The sequence below is a fragment of the Dipodomys merriami genome, unplaced genomic scaffold, assembly GCF_024711535.1.
Source record: "Dipodomys merriami isolate MVZ:Mamm:240054 unplaced genomic scaffold, mDipMer1.0.p SCAF_188, whole genome shotgun sequence".
Classification (NCBI taxonomy): Eukaryota; Metazoa; Chordata; class Mammalia; order Rodentia; family Heteromyidae; genus Dipodomys; species Dipodomys merriami.
In genome coordinates, this window is record NW_027203248.1 from 1300836 (window position 1) to 1325652 (window position 24817).

Sequence of the window (24817 nt, forward strand, 5' to 3'; positions counted from 1 at the left end):
AGCCACCAGTATGAATGAATAGATTCTAAAAGGCAATATAATGACTCCTGTTGAGAGTATTTGATAAAAACATTGCTGTGCATTCATAAGCATCTTGGATAGAGATATTAATTCTCTACTCAAAAAATAATGATCCTAAGGGAATATTTTTACTTGTTCCTTTCAAAACCACTTTGAAGTATGAGCTAATAAAGGCTTAGAATCAACAATATTGGGAAGACAAGATGGTTAAAACATGTGTAAGTCATATTTTCTTTAGCATATAGTTTAATAAAGAGGTGGTTTTCTAGTTGCCAATAATGGCTGGTAAATTAATACAAGTATTCAGCTAATTGTTGACATTTATGTTTTCACCAATTAATTGTTCACACTTCTTACCAGCTATCTATCAATTATAGCTTGCATCAGTAAGTGGGCTGAGATACTGTGTTAAACTCTACTCTTAACACTGTCGTTTTGCTTTTTTGAAAATTGGGAGTTATTAATGCTTCAGTAGTACCTTCAAATAATTCCAGATGCAATAGTAATTAAATTGTGTAAAGAACAGGTTTGTGTTAAAATCAAGAAACAAAACTTGCTTCTATAGAACAAGCACAATGTGTTCTCAAATGCTTCTTGTGAAGGTAAAACAAGCTAATATCTTCTCATTTATTGAGCAGCAAAAATAAATCTCAAAATAGTGGTGTTTGAGGATGATATTTTAATAATTTTGGTAACTTTTCTTTCAGATAAAATAACAGAAATAGTAGTAAAGGAAAAAGACACAAGATCTTCATACAGCAGGCAAAAATCTCCATTAATACTTTATAGTTCATTGAAATAAAAATGGCTGCAGTATATCTGCAGTTTATTCAATAATACAGGCCAAATGTAAGAAAGGAAAGACAGACTATAGCTCAAAGGAACTAACAGATATTTGTTCAATTAAAAAACAGAGAAATGAGCTGGGTGCTGGTAATTCTAGCTGTAATTGTCGCTACCCAGGCTGAGATCTAAGGATCACAGTTCAAAGCTTGTTTGTCACTTATCTCCAGTTAACCAACAAAACGCCAGAAGTGGAGCTGTAGCTTAAGTGGTAGAGTGCTACCCTTGAGCAAAAAAAAAGAAAAAAGAAAAAAGAAAAAAGCTCAAGGACAGTGCCTAGGCCTGAGTTCAAGCCTTAGGACCAGTACACATGTGTGTGCACACACACATACACAAAAGACAAAAAATAAATAAAAGAAACAAAGTGATTGCAAAAATAGAACTAAATGTTAATCTTTTACCAATAAGATATAAACATAGTATCACTGAGTGAGAAGTGAAATTCTATTAAAAGACATCTTTCAAGTGAAGAAGAATTAATAACATTATCAAAAATACATTTCTACAGGCTAGGTAGTACAGGTCTGTAATTTCATTTACGTGAGAGGTAGAGAAAAAAAAAAATCCTAAGTGGAAGCTAGTCCAAGAAAAGTATGCAGGAGATTCTCCCCCAGAAACCAACTACAAGAAAGAAAACTAGAGATGTAGTTCAAGTGGCAGAGTACTTTGTCCTCAGTTCAATCCACAGATGTGTTAAAATGTTTTTTTCCAAAATAAATAATAGAATAAAGGTAAAAACACTAATAACAAAACAGTACTTCGAACAAATTAGGTTACAAATTAATGTTTTACAAACATTCTAGACTTTCTTCTGAATAGGAGCAAATGATTCTTCTGCCCCTACCTGCAAAGACAAATTTATTTTGTCATAGTGGGAAAGAAACTTCCTCTAATTCTCTAACAAGTCATGTTGCCATCCAATTTTTAAAAAAACATAAGATAAAAATAAGCCTATGACTCCTGGTAGGTCCATTTAAAAACCAGCATGAGACTATATCTAAGTACCTCTAGCTTGGTTGATCTATTAACCCCCTAAAAGCCTAAGATCACTCATCTCTACACTGGGAATGAACAGAACATAGGAGCAAATACAACTGAGTGAAAATAAGGAACCTGACCTGTAAGGAAAGCGAGACGCAGAGTAAAAATGAGTCTTATTACCCACTGTTCTGAATATTTTGACGGAAAAGTCATTTTAGAAAGATAAGCAAATATTATTTCTGCCAAAGTGACTGAAAAGTCTCCAGCTCTTAAAATAGTTGTTTTGGAGGACACACAGCTTACTTAATAGTCAATCATTCTTTGCTAATACATCCAGATGCAAAAACTCCTAACAAACTATAAAGGGAAGGAAGACCTTGGGGAATAATATTTATGCAAGAAAATCTGCTGGGGTGCAATGCGTTGCAGTTGTTCAGAAGTGGGCTCTTGCTGGGAACCACAGGCAGAAAATCAGCACAGCAAAAGTCATTTGGTGGCAGCTTACTCACACCATGTCTTCTGCTGTTAGTGATGCAGTGTTTAAAAAGAAAATCTTCTAGTAGTCAGAGCCATGATGACTATCAAGTCTTCCTGAAACCCATAATATTTTCTAAGTTGTCTTTAGAAATAAATAAAAACAAATATCTAATAACATTCAGATAACTAGAGTCTTTTTCCTTCTTTTTCAAATTTTTTTTAAAATCTGTACTCTAAACCAAGCTATTCATCTTGAGAAATTTTAGGGACTCACAATGACCTAGTTTCTTTGCAGGAACTTCCTTTTTTTGGGGGGGTGGAAATAAAACAGTGCACAGCTTTTTTTTTTAATCAGTTTTTTAAATGAGAAAAATAATGGATTGAAGACAAAAATGTAATGGTATACACAAAGGCAGCCAGGGGAAAAGGCTGATGATTTTATCTGCTGGATAAATCTTTATCAGAAAATAGAGTATACAGTAATTTATGTTTTTAAAAGACTTTACCAATTAACTACAAAAAATGTTATAAAGAGTAAAAATGAGCAAATCACCATTTTTCATATCATGACATTTCAGTTTCCCATTCAACGAAGAGAATTTTGAGACTTGAAGTGTTAGGCATGAGAAATTCAGAGATCTTGCTCTCTGGAAGTGTACATGGTAGATAAGGGGATAGATATAAGATGATGAAATATAACTCACATCAGAGGTGATAAAGGCTATCATAGACGTCAAAACAAAGTTTAATGGAGACCCAGAGGAGAAAGGAATTCAATCTGATGGAGGAAGACAAGTTTCTGGCAATAGAATAGGATATTTATAGGCAGGGATGGATAGAAGGTATGTTCAGGCAGAGCAATAATCTAATGTGAAACTTGGAGATACAAGAGAAGTTTAAGGAAACACTGAATGATATGCAATGTCTAGAACACAGCTGTGTGGAGGGAAGAGACTGGACAGGTTGAACAAATCTAGAGTGTTCATTCTTAAAAATGCTAGAGTTCTGACTTACCTTTCATGGGAAATGTAAAGCCATCGGGGGCAATCATCTATCTATTTCAGAGGAAGAACTCTCTTTATGGATGTCTCAATAATGAATGGGAGTGAAGAGACACTGCATGTATTCATTTGTTTACTAGATGCTTATGTAACATTGGCTAGTCTCAGATCGCATGCTGGGAGAAGGCTACTGAATACATATGCTTTCCTTTAAGGAGAGCTCACTGGTCAGCCTGAAGACAGGAGCAATAACATGTAAGACAGGCACACTAACAGAGCCTGTTCTAGGTCAGAGGCCCTAAACTTACCATCAATAAAAGGTGTTTTGCAAAACACACATTGTGAAACAAGTGAAAAAATAGAAACAAAAAAACTATGAGCTAAAATTACCTTAATTACACTCTTAAATTTTAGTTGTTAATAATGAAAAACTTTTTTGTTCTTAAAAATTAAAGGAAGCTATTTTTGGGAAAGCAATGTTATTGGTATACTTTGTTATTTGTATGATTGAAAGTGTGGTCCTAAGTTTAGTTTATTTCAATAGCTGAGAAACAGCTTGTGAAGATATCTGCACAGACCCAAATAGAAGAAGTATAACACGGATTGCACTCCTTAGAGTCAGTATGCATTTTTCAATCCCATTTGTCAAACACAGAAAGTTGTCTTTGATCCCTCTTTAAAAAAAAAACACTTTGTGCTAATGATGGCACAATATAAGGAAATGTCAGCTTATAAAAAAAGAAGGGAAGGGAGAGGAGAAGGAATAACAAAATGATGAAACAAGGACAGAGGATGACCCAATACAACAATGATACTCACAAGACACTATGTTGGAAATGAACTTTACAACTTCTGGAGGGGGGAAGTGGGAAGTGGGAAGGAAGGGATAGTAGGAGAAAAACAAAGGAGGGGCTAACAATGTTCCACAAGAAATGTACTCCTTAACTTACTCATGTAACTGTAACCTCTCTGTACGGAATCTTTACAATAAAATATTTTTTAAAAGAAGGGAAGCCCCTCTGTACAGTATCTTTACAATAAAAATATATATATTAAGAAAAAGAAAAAAAAAGAAGGGACGTTTGAAGACTTTTTTTTTTTTTGGTCGGTCCTGGGGCTTGAACTCTGGGCCTCGGCGTTATCCCTCAGCTCTTCAGCTCAAGGCAAGCACTCTATTGCTTGAGCCACATCACCACTTCCGGTTTTCTAGTGGTTTATTGGACTTACCTTGTCCGGGCTGGCTTTGAACCATGATCCTCAGATCTCAGCCTCCTGAGTAGCTAGGATTATAGACATGAACCACCAACACCCCAATTAAAGACATTTTCTTACAGAAAAAAATTTTTGAGTGTAGACTTAATGCTTCTGGGGGGTAGAAGCCATTTAAAGGATCCTACCTGATATGTTGACCCTAATCACTATTATTTCCTGAGGCTTAGATTGTTGCTAGTCCTCATACCTTTGCTATTGGCTAGAATCTACATTGTCACTAAACAACCCTCTACTCACTGATCAGAAAAGGACTGGGTATTACCTCTCTAACAGATCACACACATCTTGGGTCAATTTACCTACTGAATCTCTAGAAAAGGCAAAAAATTGTTAAGATTCATATCTTGCTGCAAATTCTAGCACTGTTCTGAAAATAATCATTGAGTAAAATTTATTGAGTTCCATTCCTGAAGTAGTCTCCTTATTTTCTTCCAGTCTCATAATCCTTTAAATCTTTGTACATCATTTAGCATTTATATTTCCCCATATACTAAGGAATTTTTTTAAACCACACATCTCTGCCAGCCCTAGAAAGAATGCCTCCTGTCATTCTTGTCTATCCTGCTTTTTGCTTCTCTATCCTGCTTTTAGGCCTAGAATAATGTTGGCGACACAATAAGAGTTCAATAAAGGCTGGTACCCGTTCAGAGATCTTTTATCTCCAAAATTACCTGGCTTCCAGGTGCAAAAGGCACTGACCTCTGAATGAGGACAGTGAAATCTTTCTTCAGAGACTCCTCTCAGAAATTCCAGGAGGTTACAAGTCCTCCACCCCATCACCACTAAGGGGTAATTTTTAGCAATGATTTAGTAATATGGGAGTGAAACACTTTGCTCTCTAACTTCCATACTTCCAGGTGGGATAATGAAGATAGCATCCTCCACACTGAAGCCTCTATTGAACAGGCTGAGGCCATACTTCACCTACAACCTCCTCTGCCCAATCTATCTAGCATCTACATTTCTCCACAAACTTCCCCTTCCAAAATCATTTACACAAACATCCTCAGGAGGAATGCTCTCTTCTGATCCAAGGGAGCCCAATCCTAGATTATTTAATGATTTATCTGCCAAGTTCACATAGTAATGGTCTGGAACTCTAGACTTGTAGTGAGCATAACAAGTGACAAGTTGAGAACAGCTTCGAACAGTGAGGCATGCAGTAACCTCTATGTGTTTGCTAAATAAAGAAACAAGAAGACAGGAATTCAAATGGACTTGAAGATCAACCAGAGAAGAATCAAAGATTATCATAAACCTAAAAAATACACATAACAATTAGAGGCATGTGTGTAATTCATTTGGTTAAAAGTAGGAAGTGGAAGGCATTCTTCATGGGAGAACTACTATCCCAGTGCTGCTCCAAATTCTTTAAAAGAGTTTTCAGATTCATCCCTGGGAAGATGACATAGAAGTTTCCTGTAGCTGCTGCCATCCTACATGTCTCTGGTCTTGAGAGCTCTTACCAATACCAAGACTGCTGTGATGACTCCATCATATTTTTTCCATGAGACAGCTTTGACTTTTCCTGTTTTTCCACCAATACTTCAATCTGCCCTCTAGGACTTCATAAATTTCAAAATTTATTCTGTCACATTCAGTTTTCCTTGGTTTGAGGAAAGTCTACATGTGTGAGTATGCTGTGCTTCATAGAGCATACCATCAGTGACTCTGGGATGTATGATTTTAAGAGGGCCAAGAGTAGAGTTTTGCACTTAATTTGCCATGTACTTTACTAATTTGTTCAGTTGTAGCACAAGGAAAAAAATATACAAACGTATTGTGCAAAGGTAAATGGTTTATAAATAACCATAACACAGTATTTTAACCCCCCACACTGGTTACAACACTTACATAATACAGTCCTAAGAATTGAAATGTCTTATAATCTTAAAAATACTCTCAAACTCTCTACTAGTCTGAGAAGAATAGATGAAAATCACTATGCGATATCAGTTTATGCCCTTGAGACAGGTAATATGGGCATAACCTTTAAAACAAAAAACCTTTTGATAATGGCAGCTGTTGGCAAATTGTGGAATGACAATTATTGTTTCTCAACATTCCTTTTCTTCTTTATTAAACCTTTCACCCACTAATTTTTGGCAAAGCCCATAACCACTTCAGAATAAAGACCTCATGTTCTAATCAGTCTTGCAGACTGACAATTTGATGAAGGTCTGTCTGGCTAATAGGTAGCTAATAGCTTATAAGCACATATAGATTACTCAAATTCCAAGAAGTGTTTTGTAAATGTCTGGGGAAGAAGGCATAACCTTGTTTCCCTCTTGTTCCTTCTGAGGGGCTGAATGCAGAAAACCTCTGGGGTAACAAAAGTGGAAATGACTAAAACTATCATCTGAGTCTCCCTAAAGAAGATGACTTTAATGTATAGACTAAAACTAGACAATAGAACTTATTTTGATAGAAATGTCCTTTGCACTCAGTCAGTAGCCACCATAAACATGTCTAGCACAACAGAGGAGCTGACTTTTTAACTGAATTTTAATTCAGTTAAATTTAAATAGCTACGGGGAGCTAATGGCTACTGATTGGTACAAGTCTAAATAACAATTGCTTCAAGAAAAGCAGTTTTCCAACCCTTTGATTACATATTTCATATGTAACCCCAAATCTGAGTTGAGACTTGAAATTCAATTCTGAAGCAAAGCTATCTGTGCTTCTAGGAAAGAGTGGCTGATTACATGGAGTGTGAGCTAGAAGGCCTAGATAAAATCATGTTCTCATCATTTTGACAAATACTTATTGGCATCCACTCTGCATTAAGAAGTATGCACAGGGGCTAGGAAGGTGGCCCAGTGGTAGAGTGCTTGCCTTGCATGCATGATGCTCTGGGTTCGATTCCTCAGCACCACATAAGCCTTTAGAAAAAGCCGGAAGTGGTGCTGTGGCTCAAGTGGTAGAGCGCCAGCCTGGAGCTGAATTGCTGAGGGACAGCACCCAGGCCCAGAGTTCAGGCCCCATGACCGACCAAAAAAAACCCAAAAAACAAACAAACAAAAAAAACTATGCACAGTACTGGCCTCATTATTGTAGTAAGACCATGCATTTGGAAGTTCCTATCAATTCTCTATTTTCCCTTCTCCCTCCACTTGAATCCTTGTCAGTTGTCAAGGATTCTAAAATCAGGCATTTAAACCTATTCAATATGCCCCTTCTTTCCATTCTCATCACTGGTATGTTTCGTTAGGCCAAGCAATTCTTCCTGGATTCGTAAAATCATCACTCTCTTGTATTCCCTGTGTTTAAAGTCCCATCTCACTCTGACCAATCCACAGACTGGTTGAAATGGTCTTTCTCCCTTTAACTCCCTCTCATTACATACAGGACTAGTCTAGCTCTGGAAAGGCCTAAGAAGCTCCTAAAAGACCCATGTTCCTCTTGCCATTAACTCTTGCATGTATACACACAAATACAAGCTACATAAATTCATTTCCTATATTTAGGATTTTAGATATAGCCTTTGTTAGTGGTCATAATACTGCTTTCTGTTCTCTAGTTAGAAAATTTCTATGTATTCATTAAGTCATAGTTTGAGGGCCACTTTCTCCAGATATCTTCTGCTGTCAGAGGATTTAGTGCTTCTGCAGGCTGTCAGGGCCCCTTCCACACACCTCTTTCACACAGTATATAAATGCTCACCAAAGAGCACCTCTAGGTCAATGAGAGTACTATCATCTGTAGATCATCCGTGCCTAAGCCAGTTTCTGGCAAATATAAAGACTTTTTTTTTAAGTGGTATTAGCAACTGAATTTAGGGCCTCACCATTTTGCTAGGAAGGCACTCTAGTACCTGAATAAACCTTGATCTCTTTTTTCCTCTGGTTAATTTTGAGATAAGGTACTTTTTGCTTTTTGCCTGGGCTGTGATGCTCCTATTTATGCTTTCTGCCATAGCTATTATAAACATATATGTACAACTATACCTACATTCTTTTCTGCTGAAATATGAATATTTTGCTAAGGTTGGCCTTGAACTGTGACCCTGCCAAACTTTGCTTCCTAATTGGCACAAGCCACCCATACTCAGACATATTTAAGGAACTTAATAAAGATAAATTAAATGGATAAATTCATATATGATGAATAAAACAGACTCCTGCCATCAAAAGGTTCCCTGTTCAGTTGGGGAGGCATGATAGGGGAAAGTAAGCGTGGACAGCAGATATTAGAAGTTACCATAGGCTGGGTATCTCTTATCTGAAATGAAATTTTGGAACATGAAGCATTTTGGTATTCCAGAGTTTGTTTGATTTTGAATATTGACATAGTATTTACCAATTGAACAGTCCAAATAAAAAAACCATCAAAACTCAGGTATACAAATCTGAAATTTATCAACCATCATACCAATTTTTAAAAAGCTGGAACATGTTGACAATAAAAATAATAAATAAATAAACAAGCTGGAACATGTTAAGCTTCAGAGTTTTGAATTAGGGATATTCCACATATATAACGTAAATCAAAGTGAAATAAGAAAGTCAGATAAACAAGTATTCCCAAATGTTTGGCTACCTAAAAGTACCTAACACTGTGTTTAGCATACATTCTCTCATTTAGTCTTCAGAGCTACCTGCAAAAAATTACTTCAGTCTGATAGATAGGAAACTAGGATTCAAGGAGTTCAAGGTCACATAAAAGTTAGTGCAGACAAGATTTGATCTCCAAAACTCACATTTTTTTTATCACAATGAAACAAACCCCTTCCTTTTTTTTTGTCAGTCCTGGGGTCTGAACTCTGGGTCTGGATGCTGTCCCTCAGTTCTTCAGCCCAAGGCTAGCATTCTACCTCTTGAGCCACAGCGCCACTTCTGGCTTTTTCTGCTTAAGTGGTGCATGCAAGGCAAGCACTCTACCACTGAGCCACTTTCCTAGCAAAACCCCTTCCTTTGAATATTGAGAGTAGGAACTCAGTATGAAATATCAAGAAAGGTTCCAAGTAAAGTAACTACAGACAACTTTGAAGGATTGAGGGAGATATGAGGTGCATTTTAGGTAAAGGGATCAAGATAGATATGGATTCAAGTTCAGTACTTGTGAGTAGCATCCAGAATCACCCAGTCACAATAAGGTGAGCATATGTGAGGAAAAACTTATTGGAAAAGAAAGTCAGGACTATACTGGGAGACATGGAAACACTGTATTTCCAGTGGGGTTCACTAGTGGAAAAACAGCCAAGACAATAAATAGCTCATGCTAATGATCAGACCTATACTGTCATCCTCACAGCTGTGAGGGAAGGAAAAAATGCAATTGAGTATTTCAAAGCGTTGATCTTAATACAGTTATGTGCTTTTGCTCAAAGAGAAAAATGTAATCACAGAAGTTAAATAATCAAATAACATCTCACATATCAACTGAACATCATAGAAAATTAAATGCATTTCACAAATGTGAGCCACATTGCCTCTTCTACTTGAAACAGAGACCATGAAAAGTAATTACATCCATTAATCTTTTAAATTACTTAACTCATCCTCAAGACAAGATCTTAATTTTAACTAAATACACAAATTGTCCAGCTTATTCATTTTATAAATATGATTTATAAATAAGATGACCATACTTAAAAGTCTGCATGTCTGTGTTTGGTGGCAGTTTAATTGTCAGATGATGTTTGGAATGGCTCTTATAACTAATCTTGTTCATATGACATCCATAAAATAAATTGACAGTGACTGATTATGGATGGAAACACCACAAATCCATTAGAAGGATTCTAAAATAAACAAAGTAAAGACCATAAGTAGATCATCTACAGATCAGAGAAGTCCTCAACATTTTTTTCACTCTATTTTTAGGTCTTTTAAACAGATGTTTCCCTTAAAGCAATTTCATGAGCTTAAATTTCATGGCACATGTAGCCCTAACACTATATAATAAATAAAGAAAAAAAAATCCCCACACTGAAATTAGTGGGAATGTCAATCTCATTGGTGAAAATCTATAATAGGATATATTTTAAATTAAGCCTTTTCACTTCTAACTTTACAAAATAGATTACATCTTTAATATTGTTAGATTATATAGGATTCAGCTAAAATGAATTATATTTCTAATAATATTATTAATAAATAATAAATAGGTGCTATAAAACATTTAACTTTGATAAACATTTAACTTTGAAATTTTTTTATGTACATTATTTTATTTCCCCATTACTAATAATTTTTGGATTAACCATTCTCCTCAAACTTTTTAATTTTTTTCTCCATTAAATCCAGAAGTAAAGCATTTTGCTTTGTCATTGATTTTGGTATTTGTCCCAATATCTAGACCAAGAAATGGGATAGTTTTCATTCCCACTAGGAAAATTTGTTATCTTGTCAAATGATGTAGACAAAATTTTCCCTACATGCTACTAAAAGGAGGTCTCATCTTAAAACCCAACTATAGGAGATTACATGTGAAAATCAGGAATGCCAAATATATTTTTACTCCAAAGAATTTTTCTGGGTAGAAAACTAGCAAATAAGTTTATAATACTGATCATTACACAGTATGCATATAACCTTTAAAAGTACATATATGCATAGATAAGTATATATAAATTTGTGTGTAAGTTTGAAATATTGTTTACTGTCTATAGAATTTGCAAGTACTCTATTGGCTGTACCTTTTGTTTTTTTGTCTCATTGTCATAATAGGCATTGATTTTTGTTTTGTTTTGTAAAAATACCAGTCTTCACTAACCTATTTTGTGAATAAGCTGGTGTCAAATCTTACTTAAAAAAAGAGGTGTGTGCCTTGACTTTGACCCAGACCCTAATCCTCAACAAAGCTGAAGAGGAAGGTTGGCCACTCAAGATTGGTTAACTAGTATATTATTTTTACCTTGGTAACAAATATGGGCTTAAATGTGGGCTATTTTATTTACATTGAGCTATGTTTAAAATTAAATAACAAACCAGCCTATATCAAATAACCTATCCGTTTATTAAATTTTCCAGGCCATATTAAGCTCTTAACTTTGAAATTTTATTACATCTGAATTTCCAAAATTTTGAAGAGAATATATTTCACATTTATTTAGCCAATATTAGAATTACTCCATAATATAAATCAGCAGCTTTCAACTGCATTCTTTCATGGACCTTTGTTAGTCCATGACAAAAGGTCAGTATGAAAGGCATTTGAGGCAGAATAAATTCTGTAGCCAATCTTGTAAACTTCTAAATGCATGTTGAATATCCATGTTCTCAACTAAACAGCCTTAAACATGTATGATAATTTAAAGGCTGAGAATCAGGATTTAGGCATTCATATAAAAAAAGCTAGCAAAGTAACAGTGTACTAAGTCTAAAGATGATAAAAGGGAGGCAAAATCAGAAATTACTGAAATGGAAAAGAAATTCAGTAAAAGGGAGGTTCAGTGATGGCCAGTGTTGTTTCTTTGAACAGACTAATAACACTAATGACTGCCAGGGGCAAGTATTTGAGAAGGCAGACAGCCAATTTCAGGTACAAAACAGACACCAGCCCTTTGCATTCCCTGCTTATGACATATTATCCAATTACATGTTGCTGAAATATAACTTTGCATTATTGAAATGCAATTTCTTTCCTTTTTGTGCAAGTATTGGGGCTTGAACTTGGCCTACATGCTGGCCTTTAGCATTTTGATCAAGGTTGGCACCATATTAGTTGAGCCACACCTTCACTTCTAGATTTTGCTGGTTAATTGAAGATAAAAGAGTCTCAAGGACTTTCCTGCCTGGGCTGGCTGTGAAACTCAATCCTTAGATTTCAGACTCCTCAAAATTATAGGCTTGAGTCACTGGTGCCTAGCTTTGTAATTTCATCACTCAAATTTGGTGATGAAAAATACTCTGGCTTTCGTTCATCTGAAATGTCTTTGACTTTACATTTAAAGAGTATTTGTGACAAATGTACTAATCTGATTTTTTTTGTTTAGCACTTTAAAAGCCAACCATTTTAATGAATTTGAGTTTTTTCATTTCTCATGAGAAACTGGCAGTCATATTTTAAAATCATTGTTCCCCTTTGCGTAATATTCCTTTTCCCCTTCTGTGATTTAAATATTTTCTCTTGGTTTTCAGCCACTTGGTTATGATGTATATATTATGTCTTTCTGCTTGAGATTCACCAATCTTTCTACATGCATGACTTTATGTTTTACATTAAATTGGAGGATTTCCCACGATCATTAGATACTGTTCTGTCCCATTTTATCTCCTCCTTTGGAGATGCCAGTTGGTGCATGTGAAGCTGCTCTGTTTAGGGTGGCAAACTCTACTGGGAATTCCTAGTTATCCCTCATTTGTTTATTTCCCCCTTTGAATTACTTACCTACATTTAAGGCAGCTATTTTATAAGTCTTTGCCTGCTAATTCCATGGTCTTACATTTTTGCCTCTGTATTTATTGATCAGTTTTCCTGCTTTTTTGTGCCTATCAATTTTGTACTGAAGGCTTGACATTAGAAATGCTATGTTGTTTGTTGTTGAGTGTTGGCAGTTTTCAGATCTAGTAAACATGAGCTCAAACACACATATCTTTCCAAGGCATTCCTTTGTGTTTTCTCAAATATCCATTCTTTTTTTTCCTTTCTCCCTTTCTCCCTCTCTTCCTTTCTGTCTCTCTCTGTCTCTCTCTCTGTCTCTTTCTCTCTCTCTCTCTTAGATTTTAAGGTTCCTGTTTGGTAGAAAGATGATGCTCCACTTGAGCCATGCTTCCACCCCTTTTGCTTTACTTTTTGGATAGGGTTCAAGTTTTTGCTCTGCCAGTTGGACTACAATCCTACACACATCTCCGGTATAGGTGGGGTTGTATTATGAATGCTAACCACCATGTTCACCTTGTTAAGTTGAGATGAGTACTCCCTGGCCTCAAATCTTGACCTTCCTGATGTCCATTTCCCAAGTAGCTGGGATGCTAAGTATGAGTCACTAAGCTCAGTCAATTCTTTTTCTTTTTCAAATCATTCAGTATGAGAAAGAACTTCCAAAATAATGGAAGTTTATTGCTAAACTTTCTCAGGGTAGATACAGAGTTCCTTTTATTATATGGAAAGGCCAATCCTACATCTAAAGCATAAACTTTCCAGGATCTCCTCTGAATATTAAGAATGCTTAATGAAGGCTCCTGATCATGCTGGAGCTCTGCTACCATTGCTCAGTGTTTTTTCCCCAGTGCTTGCGATTCTGGCCAGTTTTGTAGTTCTATACTGTGCTAGGGTTAATCAGGTACCATTGCTATTAAAGCCATAGGTATAAATCCCAAGAGGAAGCTTCTGGCCACATCTCATCTTTCCATCTTTGCATGGTCCTTTTCTCTTTGTCCTTTCACTACCCTCCTTCTATCCTCCACAATTCGCTCTCAGAAACTAGTCATTATTGAGCAAAAAGACCATACTGGAAAGTAATTCTTTTTAACTACTGTGATTAGGTTGTTTGATACTTACTGTGTTTGCTGAAGCTCCTACCTCTCTTTTTAGATTGTGATGGTGCTTCTTATGTATTATTATTATTATTATTTAAGTGTTTTTAATTTTGTTGGTTGTGGGGCTTGAACTCTGGGCCTGCCTGGGTGCTGTCCCTGAGCTCTTCAGCTCAAGGTAAGCAGTCTACCATGTGAGCCAGATCACCACTTCCAGTTTTGTGGTGGTTAATTGGAGAGAGTCTCACAGACTTTCTTGCCTGAGATCCTCAGATCTCAGCCTCCCGAGTAGCTAGGATTACAGGCATGAGCCACCTGCACCAGGTATATTTTTTTAAACAGTCACTGCTAAAGCTGAAATTATCCATGTTGAAAAAGTTTATTTGCTTCAAAACTATTCTTGAGCCAGCACTGTAACCATGTACCAACTGCTTTAAGGAAGAAGAAACAACAAAAACAGCATCCTTTATCTACCTTTCAGCGCTCTTTATTTCTCACCTGAGACCCACTCAGTTGTTCTTTCTCTCTGAACTACTTGAGCATCTTGTGAAAAAAGGTGCTTAGGCTCAATGTGTTTTTCTTCTAAATTAAGGGCCTCAGAGCTGATCTGATCTGTTCCTAGAATATAATGTTCATCACTCTCTGTCCACAAAACTGTCTATTAATTCATGTTTACAAAGCATGAATCACTTTAAAAATAAATGGTTGGTGAGGGAAGGGGTGATATTGTCTGAAAAGAAATGTACTCTTTACCTGACTTATGTAACTGTAACCCCTCTGTATATAACCTGTGTAATAACAATAAAAGTTTTAAAGAAATATACCAGATAGATATCTATTACCTAAAAAAAATGGTTGCATGGTTTTACTGCCTTTTAAAGAAAAGAGAAATAACAGTAGGAAGAATGAATGAAACTGGCTTATAAAATGAGCTTTAATTTGTACTAGGAGAGTGATGGATTATTTAATCAGACTTTAAGAGCTGGTGGCTCAAATGCTCTTACCTGTGCAGCTGGATATATTCTCGGGGTCTGTTGAGCAGGTGAAGGAACCGGTCAACAATCTTGTTTTTGCCAACTCCCTGCAATTTCAAAGTTTGCTTTAAATAGAAAGACACTTTGGTTTAGAGGTTGTTTCTACCAAACCAGAAAAATATTTTGCCAGGACCTACTTTATTAAGATTGTAGTATTTTAGGGGCTGGGAAGTTTTGGCTCAGTGGTAGAGCGCTTGCCTTGCATGCCTGAGGCCCTGGGTTCCATTCCTCAGGACCACATAAGCAAAAAGAAAAAAGCCGGAAGTGGTGCTGTAGCTCAAGTGGTAGAGCGCTAGGCTTGAGCTTAAGAGCTGAGGGACAGCGCCCAGGCCCAGAGTTCAGGCCCCATGACCAGACCCCCCCCCCCAAAAAAAAAAAGATTGTAGTATTTTAGTTTGTTGTTAATGAACATCAAACAAGAATTTTTACATAGCCCATTTTCTAGGGCATAAATGTTTCCATTTCCAAGCTTACTCTAAACATACTTGATCTAAGCTATTCTTGTTTAAAGAAAATGTGTAACTTACCCTCCTATATCTTGGCTTCTTTTTAAAATAAGTTTATACTGAAGCTGGGACATTACAGCAGAATGTCAACTATTTCAGTTTTAAGAATGGCACCAAAGTTGATCAAATATGTATAAAAACAAAAACAAATAAAAACAAGTATGTATAACATTTTTTTCTCATCAGTGATTTTTCTCATACTTCAGAAGCATGGCTTTCAGTTACAGGAAAATAAGTATAAAAATAGAAACATAATTTCCTGCTATAATCAAGCACTTATCTTTTTATTCCCTCTTCATAGTCCTCTAAAATCTTGCGACCCTAATATCCAATGTATACAAGGAGCTCAATAAATTAACCCCTTCCAAACCTACTAAACCAATCACTAAATGGGCAAGGGAGCTAAGGAGAGACTTATCAGAAGAGGAAGTAAGAATGGCAAAAAACAAAAAACAAAAAACAAAACACCACATGAGGAAATGCTCATTACCCTTGGCCATAAAGCAAATGCAAATCAAAACAACTCTCAGATTCCATCTCACTCCAGCAAGATTGGCCAACTTTGTGTATTTGAACAACAACAAATGTTGGTGGGGATGTGGAGAAAAAGGAACCCTATTGCATTGTAGGTGGGAATGTAGTTGTTGTTGTTTTGTTTTTTTGGGGGGTCCGGTCATGGGGCCTGAACCCTGGGCCTGGGCGCTGTCCCTCAACTCTTCAGCTCATGGCTAGCACTCTACCACTTGAGCCATAGCGCCACTTCCAGCTTTTTTTTCTTTTTGCTTATGTGGTGCTGAGGAATCGAACCTAGGGCCTCAGGCATGCAAGTGTAGGTGGGAATGTAAATTAGTACAACCACTCTGGACAGCAGTCTAGAGGTTCCTCAAAAAACTAAACATAGACCTTCCCTATGACCCAGCCATACCACTCCTGGACATCTATCCTGAACATCATAAGCCAGGATATGACACCTACACATCCATGTTCATTACCATACTATTCACAATAGCCAAGATGTGGAAACAGCTCAGGAACCCGTATGTCCCACAATAGATGAGTGGATCCAAAAAGTGTGATACTTACACACAATGGAATTTTGCACAACCATTAGAAATAATAAAATAATGTCACTTGCAGGGAAATGGATGGAACTAGAACGAATCGTGTTAAGTGGGGTAAGCCAAACTAAGAGAGATAAACGGTGCTTGTTCTCTCTGAAATGCTGAAATTAGATCTAAACTGTACTGGAATATGATAAATTATAAAGGATTCTAGATACTCACACACATTGAAACCAAAAGAAGATACCCTTAGGAAAGAAGCACAAAGGTGCAATGCCTAAATGCCTCTTCATATTTACATAAAATAATATATATATATAAAATGAAACTCCAAGATATGGAAACAAGAGACTTCTTTTCCCCTTTTTTCTTTTTTACTTTTTGATGGCTCTGTCTTCTTTACCTTATGTATAGTGTATTTAAGAGTATATCTTTTGAAGGATTGGGGAGAGGATACAGAACTAGAGGGAAAAAGGGTGAAAACTGCAACAGTGGAGCTCACTAGACAGTGATGAAAGTGAACTATATAACTCATAGCTGGAGATGGAAGGAAGGGACTGGAAGAGAATGAGAGAACAGAAGACACTGTATGAAAGGAAATGTATTCATTAGCTGACTCATGTATTTGTAATCCCTCTGTACATTACTTCTATAAGAACAATAAAGTAAATTTTAAAAAATTAAATTAAATCCTGAGACCCTAAAACTAGAATCCAGATATAGTAATAAAACTCAAGTATATGTGCTTTTAGAAATGCCCATCTTTCCTTACCACATACTGAAGACAGACTATTAAATCTGGAATTACTCCCACACTACTTCCCTGTTTCAAAGTTTTCACTTGCAGGTAGAATACAAATGATGGCGGTAAATCTACTATAAATTAGTTTTTGTAAAAAGACTAGAAACGGATAAAGAGCCAAGTTCTGTCATAGGCAGTGGCAATAATAACTTTATTATCTTGTAGTCGGCTAGGTTCTATATTACACATTACCATGTGTTATCTACTGAGATAGACCATGAGATAGAAATTGACAAGAAAGTTCATGAGACTCTTATCTCCAGTTAACCAGTAGAAAAACTGGAAGTGGCACTGTGGCTTACAGCAGTAGTGAAAGAGTTCAAAGGACAGAGCCCAAGCCCTGAGTTCAAGACCCATGAGTAACAAAAAAAAAAGAGGGGGTTGTTTCACTCTCACAAATCAAGAATCCAAGGCTCAAAGAAGGTAAGCAAGGTGTTCATAGTCATATTGCTAGTCATAGTGGAGCGAGGACTTAAACTCATGTGTGTATATTCAGATGCTCCTTCTTCTAGCCTCTACATTATGGATTATGTTTCTTTCGGTTTGAAATTAATATAGGGACTCTGGACCTTTCTTCAAATAATCAGGTGGGTAGAATAAATGTGTGGTGCTTTGTAGAAATAGCAGAAGCCTAGTAGAGAAGTAAGCACTACTACTTGTATTTTTTTTTTTTTTTCTGTCGGTTGTGGAGCGTGAACTCTGGGCCTGGGCACAGTCCCCCAGCTCTTCAGCTGTAGCCCAGTGCTCTACCACTTGAGCCTCAGCCCCACTTCCGGCTTTTTCTGCTTATGTGGTGCCGGGGAATTAAACCCAGGGCCTTATGCATGCAAGGCAAGCACTCTACCACTGAGCCACCTTCCCAGCACCTACTACTTGTATTTTTACTATATACACAACTAGTAAATTTTACTACATACATGTTTTAATAAAACTACCAATGGCTCTGTCATTGTCTATTCAAACCATACAAATGTGCATGTACTGAGGGACAGGGAACATGGGGGCATTCTGCTTTGCTTATTATTATATCTGAGCCCAGTATAGCACCTGTCACAAATAATGTATTTAATAAAGATTTGTCAAATAAATGAATACAGAAAGAAAATGCAAATCCTCCTAAAACACAAATGATGATCAAGGTAGTCAGAAAACTAACAGAACTGTGGTATGGTACAGACTTATGAAAGTAGGAGAAATTTTGTGAATTATCTTAATTTATTTCACCTACTAAAGATTCAAGGTTGTCAGAGCTGAATGTCAAACTAATAAAAATCACTAACAAGAGAAGAAAGGGTCATTTCACCTTCTAGGAATCCTTTGAACATCTGACTGGATTTTGCTAAAAGTAATTTCAAGCATAGCACAGAAGCACAAAGAAGAAAAATTTTATTTGCACATTTGCATGTCAACTTCAGCAGCTATGTAGGCTTAAAATGGTATTCTGCAATAAACATAAAAATTTAAATAGATAAAATCAGTGACTAAAATGCCTGTGGTTAAAGCTGTTTTAAATTTGGTAATCTTAGAGAAAAGCAAACATCACAAATGCACGATCATATCAGAAGGAGAAGGATTTTCTGAATGTAGTGAGTCCTGATAAGCTAAGGGAGTTCCTCCTCCTTTCCCACCTCTGGAATTGCTGAAACAGCCATGCTTTTTCAAATTCTTGAGCAGTGTACCATTTAGAGCTTAAACTTCTCACAGATATAGAATGAAACCCCCAGCTGCCAGAAAGAAGCTTTTGGCTGTATCTTGAAATGTTAAGGTCTCCAGAACCCTGGCCTCAGCTGTCTTCTGGCTCTATGAACTCTCTCTCACCCACTCTCCCAGCCTCAGTAATCACAGGTGGCTCACACCTCTTTCCTAAGCTCCATTTGAGAGTGCCTGTTCCAGTCATCAGAATTTCTGTTTCACAGGTTCATACTGAACTCATTACCACACCTATTTGCCTCTCTTTTCAACCCCAATTTAACAAATGGCTATGGATCTCACTATTCAATGCATACATCTTTGATTGCAATGATGGAGACTGATTTGGGCTTGCTAGTGTTCTTGAATCTCTTAATAATTTTGATACTTTCCTTTTTTCCCCCTCCTAACTTCATTCAAAATGTCACTAGGATCTTTGTGGTCACTATCCATAAAACATTTTTTCCCTTTCTTCCCACTTTCCTTCTCCTCTTTTTGGCTTTCCTCTTCTTCCTGTCCTTCTTTTCTTCTTGTCTAATTCATTAACTATTGTGAGGACCTATATGAGCTCAGCACGAATCTAGCTGAGCTTTTTTATATATGATAATAAATACAATAGCTATGGTGCTTGGCTATGCCCACAGCTTACAGTCTAACAAGAAGCATAGACAATTACACAAATGTTATGGATATCCAAAGTGAGTGTCATCCAAGATGCTTTAAGATTTAACTTAAGGCTCAGAAAAGCCCATTGCAAGAGTGATGTTTAAGTTGAGTTAGTGAGGATACAGTAGGAGGTCTGGGGAAGAAGGGATAGGGAGTTCCAGGTAGAAAGAACAATGTGTGAGTAGTTCTTGTGGACAAATGACTGGATAAGTGGAGAAAAAGAGCTGAAGGAACAAGGCTGGAAAGGTAGGTGTCAAAACCTTGGTAGAGTTTGTACTATTCCCTAAGAACACATAATGGTATCAGATTTTCTGTTTTGGAAGCTCACACTGATGGAATGGTCTGATAGAAAAATAACAAAAGTGCCAGCAAAGGGAAGCAGTTTGGAAATTCCCTTAAAAAGTTCAATAAAAAATGATAGTGGATGTTAAAAACGAACTTTACAATTTGGTTGGGGGTGGGGAGTTTGGGAAGTAGAGAGGGAAGGGATGGTAGAGGAAAAGCAAAGGAGGGGGTAACAATGTTTGAAAGGAAATGTACTCATTACCTTACTCATGTAACTGTACAGTATCTTCACACACACAAAAAAAATAAGTGGGCGAAAGACTTAAAGAGAAGCTTCTCTGAAGAAGAAAGAAGGATGGCCAATAGACACATGAAGAAATGTTCAACATCCCTAGCCATAAAAGAAATGCAAATCAAAACAACATTGAGATATCACCTCACTCCAGTTAGAACAGCAAAAATCAAGAACTCCAATAACAACAGATGCTGGAGGGGATGTGGACAGAAAGGAACCCTACTTCATTGTTGGTGGGAATGTAAACTTGTTCAACCACTTTGGAAAGCAGTATGGAGGTTCCTCAAAAGACTTCACATAGATCTCCCCTATGATCCAGCAATCCCACTTTTGGGCATTTACCCAAATGTTTACAAACAAGACCACACTAAAGCTACCAGCACAACTATGTTTATTGCAGCATTATTTACCATAGCTAAGATATGGAACCAACCCAGATGCCCCTCAGTAGATGAATGGATCAAGAAAATGTGGTATATATACACAATGGAATTCTATGCCTCCATCAGAAAGAATGACATTTCCCCATTTGTTAGGAAATGGAAAGGTTTGGAAAAAATTATATTAAGTGAAGTAAGCCAGGCCCAAAGAAGCATAGGTCCCATGGTTTCCCTTATTTGCAATATCTAGTATAGGTATGAGTCAAGCGGAAAAGGTCAGATAATGTGATGCTAGGAAAATGAACCCTTAAATATGTATTTTAATGTTTTCGTTTCTTTCATGCATGTATTTCTAATGCATTTATAAGATTATTTCTTTGTTGCTTTGTATGTCCCTCCCTCACAGTGTAACCCCCGTTTTCACTATATTTGATGTCAGTATAACATGTGGAGTAGATGGGGACAAACAAGTCGTTTAAGGATTCAGGTGGACCTGTTGCAACAATGAGAAGTACAAAATGTCATGTCAAAACCAGCTTTACAATGCCGGTGTGGGGGGGGGAGGGGGGTATAATTGGGTGGGGGGAGGGGGGTAAAATTGGGTGGGGGGAGGGGGGAGGCGGGGAAGGGAAGTGAAGGGTAAACAAAGGAGGAGGCTGCAATCCTTGGTAAGAAATGTATCCATTATCCTGCCCATGTAATTGTAGCCCCTTTGTACAGTATGTTCTCAAATAAAATAAAATACAATTTAAAAAAAAAAATTTTTATGGACACTGAAAAAAAAAAAAAAAAATCTGTCTGCCAGAGAAGCCCAAGCCAAAGAGGGGAAGAGTCTCACCCCGGAAAAGGACAGCCACCCCACTTGTGATTAAGCGGGCCGCGGCAAAACCTACACAAAAAGTTCTCATCTCAAGGCACGTCTCCGTACCCACACAGGTGAGAAACCTTACCACTGTGACTGGGATGGCTGTGGGTGGAAGTCTGCCTGCTCCAATGAACTGACCAGGGACTATCGAAAACACATGGGGTACCGCCCCTTCCAGTGCCAGAAGTGCGACAGGGCCTTTTCCGGGTCGGACCACCTGGCCTTACACATGAAGAGGCGCTTTTAAAACCCAGACCGTGGATACATACGACGATCCACACTGCCAGAAGAGAATTCGGTATTTTTTTTTCAAACCTCTCACGTTGTCTTCCCATGTGGAGGAGAGCTCGGCTGGCAAAGCACTACAATCACGGTCACAACAAGTCAGCTTGTGAAATGGATAATCAAGAGAAAGGAGGAATCACAAAAGACAAAAAAAATTTTTTAAAAATCAAAGAACAGATGGGGTCTGAGACTGGATCTTCTATCATTCCAATTCTGAATCAACTTGAATATGCCTGGATTTACAAACACCACAATGGGGGTGACTGGAAGCTGTGGATATCAGGGTATAAATTAGATCCCTCAGTTGGGAGAAGGGGGAGAAGGGAAGAACATAATTCCCTTGAATTGTATTTTCAGATGCAATATAAATATAAAGATCACCTTGTATTCTCTTTGCCTTCTAAAGGCCATTATTCAGTTAGAAGAAGAGGAAGAAATTTCAGGTACAGAATATGTGTTCTAATAGCCTAAATGATGGTGCTTGGTGAGTCTTGGTTCTAAAGGTACCAAAGGAGGAAGCCTAAGTTCAAACTGCTGCATAATTTGATCTGCATGTATGACCTAAGTCAGGTAAATTACACCTGGTTTACTTTAACATTTTTTTTTCATTCAGGCAGTCTTGTTATGCACTGTGGTTTCATATGTGCAACAATTTGTACAATGGTTTATTCCCAAGTATGCCTTAAGCAGAACAAATGTGTTTTTTCTGTATAGTTCCTTGCCTTAATAAATATGTAATATAAATTCAAGCAAACTTCTATTTTGTATATTTGTAAACTACAAAGTAAAAAAATTTGAACATTTTGTGGAGTTTGTATTTTGCATACTCAAGGTGAGAATTAAATTTTAAATAAACCTATAATATTTTATCTAAAAAAATGATAGTGGCCTAAACGAAGGGATAGAAAGAAGTAGGTGTATTAAAAAGATTCCCAGGAAAGTGAACTAACAGGATGCTGTGTTATCCTGGATGAAGGGTGAAAAGGCAAAATAAAAATTTCTGTCTTGGACAACAGACTGGTAGGTTATACTATTTCCTCAGAAAGAAATGTGGGAAGAGAGAAGTAGATTGGCTGGGTGGGGGAGGGCAGCTGAGTTTAATTTGGGATGTGTTTACTTTGAAGTGACTGTTTCTCAGATTTGCTTTTTCCTCTCCAATTCACTGACTCAGTCAGAGAGGAGAGCATTCTCTTCTCTGTTCCTGGGAAGAACTGGATTGCTTTCCCACCTCTAACCACCCCACAGGCTAGTCCACAACTTGTTTAGTTTGTTTTCTAAGTCAGATCACATCAGGCCATTTCCTACTTCATTTTATGAAGATCTGATGGCTCCTTTGAGGAAATGTTGAAAGAATAATCTAGGAAGGAATTTCTGTAAATATCCTGAACAAAATTAAACGGTTAGAGCAATTTGTTCCTTTCACTCATAGTTTCTGCCTAGAACAGAAAATCCTTAGGATTACTTTAATTGCATAAATAAATAATGTTTTCTTTTTCCATTATAAAAATTACACATCCTCATTTTTTTCTCACTGGAAAATTTGGCAACTAAAATATCACTGCTAAAAAAACCCTGCTAATATTTTCATCTTATTCATATTTATCTTTTCTTGCTAGTCATTTAATAAAATTGACATAGCAATTTGTTACATCATGATAAATCTTGAGGATAACATTGAGTAAATTTGTTTTTTACTCTATAGATGGAGAAAGCCTTAAAAAATGCCAGTTCTATCACGATGGTGCTGTCTTACTGAATTCTTCATGACAATATATACTGAATTCTTCATGCAAGTGTACTGGGAAGAGGGACCACGACAGAGCCAGGAGGCAAAGGGCTCTTTAATTACAGGTTTGGGAGAAGTAGGGAATCTGTGAAGTTCCTCAGATACAATCAAACTGAGGGCAGAAGTAAAGATGTTTCTGGTTTCTGTGAGAGAAAAGCCCAGAGAACTGAGTCAAGCAGAAAAGGCCAGATAAGGTGATGTTAGGAAAATGAACCCTAAGATATGTATTTAAATGTTTTTTTCTTTCATGCATTTGTTTCTAACACATTTATAAGATTATTTCTTTGTTGCTTTGTATGTCCCTCCCCCACAAGTATAACCCCTGCTTTCACTGTATTTGATGTCAGTATAATTTGTGGAGGGGAAGGGGAAAAACAAGTCATTTAAATAAGGATACAGGTGGACCCGTTGCAACAATGAGAAGTACAAGTTGTCATGTCCAAAATGAACTTTACAACTTTGGTGGGTGGGAGGGGGAGGATAGGGTGAAGGGGGTGGAAGGGAGGCTGGGAAGGGATAGGAAGGGTAAACAAAGGAGGAGGCTACAATGCTTGATAAGAAATGTACTCACTATCTTGCCCATGTAATTGTAACCCCTCTGTACAGTATTTTCACAATAAAAAAATAAAATAAAATACAAAAAAAAAAAAGAATTCTCAATGCCGGACAAGAAATGTACTCATTACTTTACTGATGTAACTGTAACCTATCTGTATAGCATCTTCACAAGAAAATAAAATTTAAAAAAAAATTAATTAAAAAAATTAAAAAAAAAAAGAATTCTCAGGTCTGCTATTTTAGTTATGTTGTTTCCTTAGTAAAATCCTTCACAGAAAAAGGACTCTGGGCCTGTCAACTTAGATAAGTAGGAAATACACAACTTAGGAAACTACCTGAATTCTATCAAGGGGGAGCAAGAGAAAGGAAAAGATTAGGAGACAAGGGTAAGGAAGAATGGAAGCAGGCAAAGAGAACAGTTTAGAAATGAGATTTGGGCTAAGAGGACAGTCATCCTGGGACTTGAATATGGAAAGTTCAATGACAGGCCCTGAAGCTTCAAGTCTGAAACAGCAGTTGAACAACAAACTGTCTGCAAGTCTCACTCACATGTTCCTGCCAGCCAACTGTCTCAAGAACAATTACCTG

At 36.9% G+C, this 24817-nt stretch overlaps 1 protein-coding gene across 2 annotated transcripts in view; it reads right to left on the minus strand.

The window, feature by feature from the left end:
* The window catches only part of Vwa8 (von Willebrand factor A domain containing 8), a 281922-nt gene that overhangs the window by 140352 nt on the left and 116753 nt on the right, over positions 1 to 24817 (minus strand). For both annotated transcript variants that reach the window (XM_070026692.1, XM_070026693.1), the window contains exon 21: positions 15022 to 15098. In XM_070026692.1, coding sequence (XP_069882793.1) covers positions 15022 to 15098 — 77 coding nt within the window. The remainder of the gene's footprint in view (positions 1 to 15021; positions 15099 to 24817) is intronic.